This window comes from Callithrix jacchus, chromosome 1, assembly GCF_049354715.1.
Source record: "Callithrix jacchus isolate 240 chromosome 1, calJac240_pri, whole genome shotgun sequence".
Taxonomy (NCBI): Eukaryota; Metazoa; Chordata; class Mammalia; order Primates; family Cebidae; genus Callithrix; species Callithrix jacchus.
Window position 1 is genome coordinate 170,568,573 of NC_133502.1, and position 10,004 is coordinate 170,578,576.

General features: G+C 47.1%; 1 protein-coding gene across 5 annotated transcripts in view; it reads right to left on the minus strand.

The window, feature by feature from the left end:
• Nucleotides 1–8,065, minus strand: part of TTLL11 (tubulin tyrosine ligase like 11) — a 273,689-nt gene extending 265,624 nt beyond the window's left edge. For all 5 annotated transcript variants that reach the window (XM_078375581.1, XM_054236534.2, XM_035256455.3 and 2 more), the window contains exon 1: nucleotides 7,481–8,065. Coding sequence is in view for 4 of the 5 variants with exons in the window: in XM_054236534.2 (XP_054092509.1) it covers nucleotides 7,481–7,936 (456 nt within the window). In the remaining variant the exon portion in view is untranslated. The remainder of the gene's footprint in view (nucleotides 1–7,480) is intronic.
• Nucleotides 8,066–10,004: the final 1,939 nt, after the last annotated feature.

A 10,004-nucleotide genomic window follows, 5' to 3' on the forward strand; every position in this document is an offset into this window, starting at 1 on the left:
GAGAATCACTTAAACCTGGGAGGCAGAGGTTGCAGTGAGCCAAGATCACACCACTGTACTCCAACCTGGGGAACAGAGTGAGACTCCATCTCAAAAAACAAACAGACGAAAAACAAAGTATGAGATAGGCACCAGGTCCAGAATGGAGACTTTAAAACATTCAATTAGACTCAGGAAACTTTAAAAGTATAATTTATTTAAAAAGAAAAAAAAACAAGAAATCAGTGTTATTTTGTTATTTTTAACATCTTAAACCTAGACTACATCAGGTTGACATTCACCCAGAGTGCAACTGTCCCTTACACTGCAGCCATCTGTGTGTGGCTGTGTCATCTGCTGTATCCCCAAGATGCCGAATATGGCCTGGCACAAAGTAGATCTCAAAATATTTATTAAATGAGTTAAATTAGCTGGTCATACCTGCACTGATTAACCAGTAAGCTACATATATGGACTACATTTTAAAATACATTTAAGAAAACAAATAGATCAAATAACCAATGCCTGTAATTACACAATAGAAAGAAAGGACTCAACACTAACTGATTATCTACAGTGTGCCAAGCATTGGGTTAAGGCAATTTACATACACTCCTTCATTTACTCTTACAAAAATTCTGTGAGAGAGCACTAGCCTATTGCTACGTTGAAGAAACTGAGTTTCAGAGAGGTTCTTTATTTAGTACACAGTTTAGTCCCACAAGCAATCAGAGGCAAGGATTTTAACCTACACCTGTCTGATTTCAAAGCCCATGCCAACTACAAGATACAATACTTCCCCTTGAAAGAAAACACTTAAATAGTGGTCGATTACTTTTACAGTATGTTCAAGAATAGCTTTAAATAAAAAATAAAATGTATGATTGAATTTTTGCCTTAAACTTCTGCTGATACAAAACCAGAATCCAAAACACTAGCAAAATTGTGGCACAGTAAACTGTACATTTTATAACATGGAAAATGGCCTAACAATTACAACACCTGCTTAAAAACACACAGACACAAGTTTAATTTACAGGAGTTATAGAATTTGAATGTGAGCTCCTTGAATTTATTGCCTCTTAAAGGACTGTTTAAGGAGTTAGTGTGGATTCATGAAGCTATTACCCAAATAACAGTGGATTGTGATTTTTATGTTATAACAAGTATAACTTGCAACAGAAAAATTCCAGTAGATTAGACATTAAAATAACACATCTATTGAAGGAGAACATTTGATGGCGTAGGGTATATAATATTTTTTAAATATAGTGCTATTTTTTAAAAATGGGAAGTAAGTCTCAATGGCCATCATTGAAAATAGAAAGGGAGGGAAGGTTAGACTACCCAATATTTCATTTTACATTCTGCTTTCTTCCAAAAGGAATCCAAGACAGAAAGATTCAAATAGCTGCCTTATATTCCACAGAGGAGGAAGGCAACCCAGGTAGTCAAATGGCACAGGAATCGCATCTCCCCTGTGGGCAGCAGCAAGACAGAATTTGGAAGGTGCAGGCACCAAATGCTCCCTCTGCCAGGCAGGATATATTTCAGTGTGTTTTATTTTAAGTCCTGTTTGCATTATTGCTCTCCTGATTCCGACTGACTCCAATGTCACTTGAGTTATGGGTCAAATGAGGAATGGGAAGGTTAAGAAGTAGAGAATCATAAAACACACTTAAAAGTGGGCTTTGGAACAAAAAAAAGACTACTGTTTGAACCCTGGCTTTCTCATTTGCTTGCTGTTCCCACGTCAGTTTCTTCTATTGTTACTTGAGAATAATAATGATGATAGTGATGGTAATAGAACAACTTCTTGCAGAATGGTTTGCAGCAAAGTATTAGCAAAGAAGGAGGTATATGACTGAAAACTGACTATAAGCCCAAGCCCTAGATGGCTCTGCCACTGGTTACCTGTGTGGCCATGGGCTGGCCCTGTACTGGCCTCTCGCTAAGCCTCAGTTCCCTCATCTGTAAGATAAGATGATAATGCAGTCTATTTCAGAAAATTGTTGTGAGGATTCCATAAATAATGCATAGGAAATACTCAATACAATTATTTTTTGAGACGGAGTCTCACTGTGTTGCCCCAGCTGAAGGGCAGTGACTCCATCTCAGCTCACTGCAACCTCCACCTCTCAGGTTCAAGTGATTCTCGTGCTTCAGCCTCTCAATACAATTTTTCATGAGCATAAAATACTTAGTACAATGCCTTGCACATAACCCATATTTAATAAACAGTAACTAATATTATACATGTTGTAAATAGGTCAATATAGTAAGTGTATACTTGTTCTAAAGAAAGGCTGGATACATTTCAGGAAACAATGCATGATTTGGAATCTCTGAAACAAAGACTTCATACTGTAATAGATCTCAGGACAGGGGCTTATTCAAACTATCATCAACAAAGGTCCCTCTATGAAATCTCTCAGAGCCCTCATTCACATTAGCTGGTGGCCATGGAACCACTGTGCACATATACACAATGTACATCTCCAAGGAGGGCAGTTCACAGCAAGAGCGGCATCTATTCTCCATGGTGTCTTTCCTCTAAGGTATTTTTTAATGAGGATAGGAAAATGACAGAAGAATCCATGGGGGATGGTGAGACTTCACAGGATGGGAAGAGGACCACACAAATCCATAAACATTGAGCCTCTGCTGTGAACCAGGAACCATGCCTTTCTCTCACGTTGCAACTTCAGTGGTGACTCTGTAAACATGATTTTGCTATTTGAGAATAACTTCAGTCTTGTCTACAAGTTTACAGAGCTCACATCTGTGACTCTTCCCTTTCAGAAACAAATTTAACACTGTGGGCACAGTTAAATTAGACCTGACCAGAACGGGTACGACTGCACACTGAATCATCTGAGAGCTGGCATGGTGCACTTGGGACTGAAGGAGAGTGGGCAAGGGAGGCTGGGTCTATATATGGCAAGCAATCTGTGATCAAACTCAGTCAGAAGCGCAAGCTTCTTGGCATGGCCTTCCACATGCTCTGTGATCTGGCTCCTTCATCGCTCTCCACTCCCCTAGATGCTCCCTAAGCTGCCATCATCCCACCCTGCATATAAAATGTGGTCCATACTGCCTGCCTTGTTGCCCCTACTCTGTATGGAACGTCCTTGACTCACTCACCTCCCAGATCAAACTGTAACTGTCTGCTTGCATTCATTCCTCCTCCTACACCAGGAGCACCTGGAGGGCAAGGAGTGTATTGTGTTCACATCTACATCTGTGACCTCCAGCCCAGTGTTTTCCAATAGAGAGCACAGAATTGAAGCCTGATGTTAAATGGAATGCCTATTTCAAATGCTAGCTCTGTTCCTTACTAGCTGTGTGGCCTAGGGTAAGTTAACCTCTGTGTACTTCCATTTTCTCATCTGTAGAATGGACACAGTAAGGCACTTACTTTACTGAGTTGTTGGGAAAGTCAAATAATTGTATACATGTAGAGCACTTAAAACAGCTCCTGGAACAGAGTAAGAGCTATATAAAGATTTATTATCATGGTGGTGGTGGTGGTTGTTGTTAAATATATGTGGAATAAGGAAAAGTGAAAAAGGGGCCGGGGTGGTGGCTCATGCCTGTAATTCCAGCACTTTGAGAGGCTGAGACGGGTAAATCACTTGAGGTCAGGAGTCCAAGACCAGCCTGGCCATCACGGTGAAACCCCACCTCTACTAAAAATACAAAAGTCAGCCAGGCATGGTGGTGCATGTCTGCAATCTCAGCTACTCAGGAGGCTGAGGCAGGGGAATTGCTTGAACCTGGGAGGCAGAGGTTGCAGTGAGCCAAGATCGCATCACTGCACTCCAGCCTGGATGTCAGAGTGACACCCTGTTTCCAAAAATAAAAAACTGAAAAAGGAAGGAGGGAGATTGTGTGCGCTGCAGCTGAGCAAACTTCTGAATTCACATGCTGGTTTGGTCCTACCCTGTTAGAGTAGACAGTGAGATAGAGCTCCTCATTATGCACACATCAAAGGCGACGCAGCTTTCACTCTGATTGGTGTTCACGACCTTATTTCTTACCTGGGCTACCTATCCATTCCCACCGAAGCCAGCTACCTGGATACTCCCTAACCCTGCAGCCATGCAGCATGACATGCAAGAGACACTGTTGCTCACTCCCTTGTACTGTAGCCCCCAGTAGAAGTTCTTGCTCCTAGAACATCAGTGCTTGGGAGTTCAAGATGATCTTATCCAATATTACCCCCATAACAGATGGGGAAAGACAGGCCTAAAGAGGTCACATGTTCGTACTTTCTTAGTACCAGGGATATACATATGTTACTTTTCACACAGTCAACTTTGTAGGAGGTACTAAGAATACTAGTACCTTAAATTTTATTTAAATTTTAAATAAAAGTTTAAAGCAGGAAGGAACTTTAAAGTTTAGCTACTCTGGCACTTTTTAACCTCCACACTCCAGGGTGTCAAGATAAGCTCTGTTGCAACTATTCCACAATTCATTTGATAAATATTTACTGAGCACCTACAATGTACTGTACATTAGGGACATAAGTCAGATACCACCTCTGCCCTCAGGACTTCACACACTAATGAGGAAGGGTGATATTAATCATCACAAGTCTAATAGTAGAGTCCTATTGTTGCAAGTGAATTATGTTATTTTAATTTTCAATTTCTCTTTTTTTTTTTTTGAGACAGGGTCTTGCTCTGTCACCCACGCTGGAGTACAGTGGCACAATCATAGCTCACTGCATCCTTCATCTCCTGGACTCAAGTGATCCTCCTACCTTAGCTTCCCAAGTAGCTGAAATTACAGGCATGAGCCACCACTCAGCAAATTACATTTTAAAATACACTAGAATAGGCATCTCCACTTATATGCCAATGTGCTCTCTGAGCGGGAAGAAAGGGCAGGGTTGGAGGTGGAAGAAGCAGTTACAGGTAGTGCCCTGGAAACTGCCTACCACCTAGGGTTGACCAGCGCAAAAGTCTCACGTAGATCAACATTACCATTATGTGGCTGCCAAAGTAGAGAGTCTGGAAACCACTGAACTAGCTCTACCCACCCCTGCTTTACAGATAAGCAAACTGAGACCTGAAGGGTTTAACTGACTTGCCTTGACAAATGGAAGAACACTAAAATACTGTCAATGGCTCACATAATCTTCCTCCCCCAAACAGGTCCAAATCCTTTCGCATGACATGTGATCTGATCCCTGCTCGTTTCTGCAGCCCCATCTCTCACCATTCCACCTCCCATGCTATGATCCAGCCATACTGAATTATATACAAAGTCCTGAAAGGCCCTCTGCTTTGCCCATATCACTCCTGCAACCAAGGATCAAGTCCATGGCCCCTAAATAACTCCAGTTCATTTTCAGCACGCAGGACTCAGCTCCGGTTTATCTCCTCCGAGAAGCCCTTCCTGGGGTGCCCTTCCTCTACCTCCCACAGCAGTTCTACTTTCACATAGAAACACTTATCACATAATGTATTTATCCATTCAACAAATATTTATTGAGCAGCTTCTACGTGCCAAGCACCTGCGGGTACAGCAATAAACAAAACAAACCCCTGCCCTCACGGAGCTTACATTCTAGTGAGGGAAACAGACAATAAATAAACAATATATAATATAATGCCAGGTGAAGTTTAGTACTATGAGAAAAAAAAAAAAAGACCAAGGGCTGGAGACTGATGGGAAGGTATCGTCTCAAGAAGTGACAGGAGTAAGCCATGCAAATAACTGAAAAGGGAGCATTTCAGGATGCAGCAGCAATGGCCCTATAATGACCACAATTATTCCTTTCTTATGTTTTATTCCCTATTGAACTATAAAATCCTTGGGGGCAAGGATCACATCTTAAGCATGTTTGATTCCCAGGGCCCAGCATAGAACTTGGCAGCTCCATAGTGGACATTTACAGAATGAGTGAATGAACCTGGGCTGGGATGTATGAGTCCATCTGGCCCCATCTCTCCTAGCAAGCAAGATCTGGCCTGCTTCATGTCTCTCTCTCCCACAGGGCTAAGCTAAGTGGAGGCCCCATTTGGGCCAATCTGCCTAGCCTGATTCCATAGCCTGGATTCACCTGCTGGATTCTCACTTCATTAGGACCACGACACTGACAAGTTGTCCAGTTGTACCTTTTCTAGCCCTTATATCTCTGGCCTGGACCTGGGACCCTGTCTAGAAACCCAGATACTTTTAGAACTGAGAGTGTGCCCTTGTTTTCCCCAAGTTTCCCCAGCATGAAAGTTCCCCTCTGAATCCCAAGCCTCAGGGCTGAGGGCCCAAACACCTGGAGTCAGACTTCCCCAGTGGCTAACCTCTATCAACCTGGAAGTCAGTTCTGCCTGATCCTTGACTTCCCTCTGAACCAAATGAGTTCTTTCCTACTGGAACATCAACCCTCTAACCACATCAATCCTTTCTGTGGCCATCCCTCTGCATGTTCCAACTTAATGAAACCATTACCAAGTATCTGCCATAGCCAAGGCACAGGGCTAAGTACCTGAGTTCTCTGTTGCCTGTAGCAGATCCCTGTTCCCACCAGCTGTGTCCACACTCAGCTATCCCGACTCAAACTCCTGACTCTCCTGAAAGCACATTCAATACCCTATATGCTGCCAATACAGTCAAATGGCTTTATCCACTCAGCCAACTGCAACAGACACCTCTAGAGTCACTGGTGCTCCATCCCATCCCCTGCCAGCCTAAAAGGGGCTCAGGGATGATAACTCATGTCTTCATTCACCCTTTGATTCACCACTTACTGACACCTGCTGTATGCCAAGCCTGGAATATAAAATACAGTGCCTACACATATGATGATGACAGTGGTAGTCCCGGTGGTGGTGGTGGTGATGAGGTTGAGGAAGAGAGAAAGGAGAGGGTGGTAACATAAGTTACCATTTATTGCAGACTTGTGCTATAAAACACTAAGCAGTGAGTCTTCTAATGCTAACAAGATGATGAGATAAGTATAATTGGCCTCACTTTATAGAGAAGGGAATAAGCTGAAGAGGTGAAGCAACTTGCGCAAGGTCACACAGCTAAGTAGCAGAGTGAAGTGAGACCCTAGGCCTGTCTGCCTCCAAAATACAAACTGTTCCACTGCCCCAGAGTCACACAGCAAATGCTAAACAAATATAACTTCAATGAAGAAGTGAGAGAGCGGGTCCGGGGCCCCAGGGGCTTACAAGCTGCTGGAGGAGACAGACATACACGTATACAACAAGCAGAGGCGAGTGCTGATGGCTGGGGACAGATAAAGAGTTGCAGGGGAGCCAGAGGAGGGAGTAGCTAACTTGACCTGGAGGGGTCTGGAAAGCCCTGTTGGAGGAAGTGACTTGGGGGTAAGCCTTAGAGGATGAGCGATTTGCGGCTGACGAGCAGGCCGAGCGTGGTGCACTGCAGGAGCTCGGCCCTCGCCCGCCGACCTGACCTTGGCCGTGCCGGGACCTCTGAGGTCGTCCTGTCCACCCTGCTGTGCCCATGCGGCCGGGCCGGGCCTCACCTCCTTCCACTTGAGCTGGCGGATGCTGATCTTCAGGGCATCCAGGGAGGTCCTGGCCTTGGAGCTGTCCACGGTGACCGGGCGCTGGTAGCCGTTCTCGCCGGAACGGTGGCCCGAGCTCCGCTTGCAGCTTCGGCCCTTGCCCAGGGGCTTCCCGTGCAGGCAGAGGCCCTGCGCCGGCTTCGGCTTGGACGGGGGCAGCGTGGGCGGCGGCCGCTGAGGGACCCGGGCGTCCCCCTCCTCAGCCGCGCTGGGCTGCGCCGGGACCGGGGCCTCGGGCTGCTCCTCCCCCGCCTTGCGCTCCGGTTCCCCGGCCGCGCCCGAGTCCACGCGGACCTGTTCTGCTGCCGTCTCCGCTGTGGCCTCGGCCTCAGCTTTGGCCGCCGCTTTGGCCGCGGCCACCGCCTCTGCCTCCCACCGGGCCGCCAGCTCACTCTCGGAGCTGCCCCGCCGCATGGCGCTCAGGGCCGGCGCCAGTGCCAGTGCCGCCGCCGCCGCCGCCGCTCCGCCGCCCCGGCCCGCCACCAAACTGCCGCAGCTGCCGCGGCTGCCACGCGCTCCCCGCCCGAGCCCGTTGCCATGATCGCTCAGGCTCGGGTTGACAGCCGCAGTCGCCGCCTCGAGACGGAATACGGGAAGGGACAATTGTCGATCCAGCCCCAGCGATCTCATAGGCGAGGCTGCCCACGTGACCCTGCCTGTCACAGAGGCAGCGGCGGCCATGTTGGAAGAGGGCAAAGAGCCGCCAGGGCCCGCCCACCCCGCGGAGGCGCTGGAACTCCCGGGCGCAGAACTCAGAGTGGCGAGGAGAGGCGGGAGGGCAGATGGAGCGCTCTTGGGGCCCTGAGCCCGGGGACTGGGGAGCCTCAAGCAGGAGGCTCAGTCCCCGCCAACACACTCGCTGGGTGCCCCCCCCGATGGGAACCACCTCAGTGCGGTGGATGTGACCAGCCCAAGCCCTAGGGGAGCAGAGAGTGTTCCACTAAACCCTCTGCTGGTCCTTTGAGAGCCCCCAGATAAAAGGGGAGGCACTTTTCTCAGGGAGCTCCCGATGGGATGGAGAAGCCCCCTACAGAGCTCTCCCATTCGAGTTGAGTTGAGGATATTACCGATTTTTCTTTTCTTTTTTTCTTTTTTTTTTTTTTTCTGACAGGGTCTCGCTCTGTCACCCAGACTGGAGTGCAGTGGCGCGATCTCGGCTTACTGCAGCAGCCTCAACTTGCCGAGGTCAAGCGATCCTCCCACCCCAACCCCCGGAGTAGCTGGGACTATACGAACCCACCACTACGCCCGGCTAATTTTTGTATTTTTCTTAGAAACGTGATTTCGCCATGTTTCCCAGGCTGTTCTCAAACTCCTGACCTCAGGTGATCCGCCCGCCTTGGCCTTCCAAAGTGCTAGGAATACAGGCGTAAACAACCACGTCCAGCCTGACTGCTTTTTCTTTTCTTTGCTGTTGTTGTTGAGATGGGATTTCGTTCTTGTCGCCCACGCTGAGGTGCAATGGTGCGATCTCGGTTCGCTGCATCCTCCACCACCTGGGTTCAAGTGATTCTCTGCCTCAGCCTCCCGAGTAGCTGAGACTGTAGGCACCTGCCACCACGCTGGCTAATTTTTGTATTTTCGGTAGTGACGGGATTTCACCATGTTGGCCAGGCTGGTCTTTAACTCCTGACCTCAGATGATCTGCCCGCCTCAGCCTCCCAAAATGCTAGGATTGATTATAGGCGTGAACCAACGCATCCAGCCTAATTGCCTTTTTTTCTTTACTTTTTGTTTGTTTGTTGTTGAGACAGAGTTTCATTCTTGTCACCCAGGCTGGGGTGCAATGGTGCGATCTCAGCTCACTGCAGCTTCCTCCTCCTGGGTTCAAGCGATTCTCTTGTCTCAGGAGATTATTCTGCCAAGTAGCTGGGATTGCAGGTGTCCGCCACCACACTCGGCTAATTTTAGTAGAGATGTGTTTCACCATGCTGGCCAGACTGATCTTGAACTCCTGATCTCAGATTCTCCGCCCTCCTCAGCCTCCTAAAGTGCTGGGATTACAAGCTCAAGCCACTGCGTCCAGCCTGACTGCTTTTTCTTCTATCACTTTTTTTGTGGTGGTAAAATACACATAACAAAGTTTGCCATTGTAACATTTTTAGTGTACGTTCAGGTGGCATTCAGTACATTCATATTGTAGTGCAAGCAGCACCACTGTGGGTCTCCGGAACTTTTTCATCTTCCCAAACTGAAACTTTGTTTTCATCTTCCCAAACTGAAACTTTGTGTCTATGAAACAGTAACTCCCGATTTCCTTCTCCCCTAGTCCCTGGGAACCACCACTCTACTTTCTGACTATGAATTTGACTCTTCCTGGCCCCTCATATAAGTGGAATCACGCAGTATTTGTCTTTTGTGTCTTATTTCACTTAGCATAACGTCCTCAAGTTTCCTCCATGTTATAGCATGAGTCAGAACTTCATTCATTTTTAAGGCTGAATAATATTTCATCATGTGCGGACACCACCTTGTTTTTATC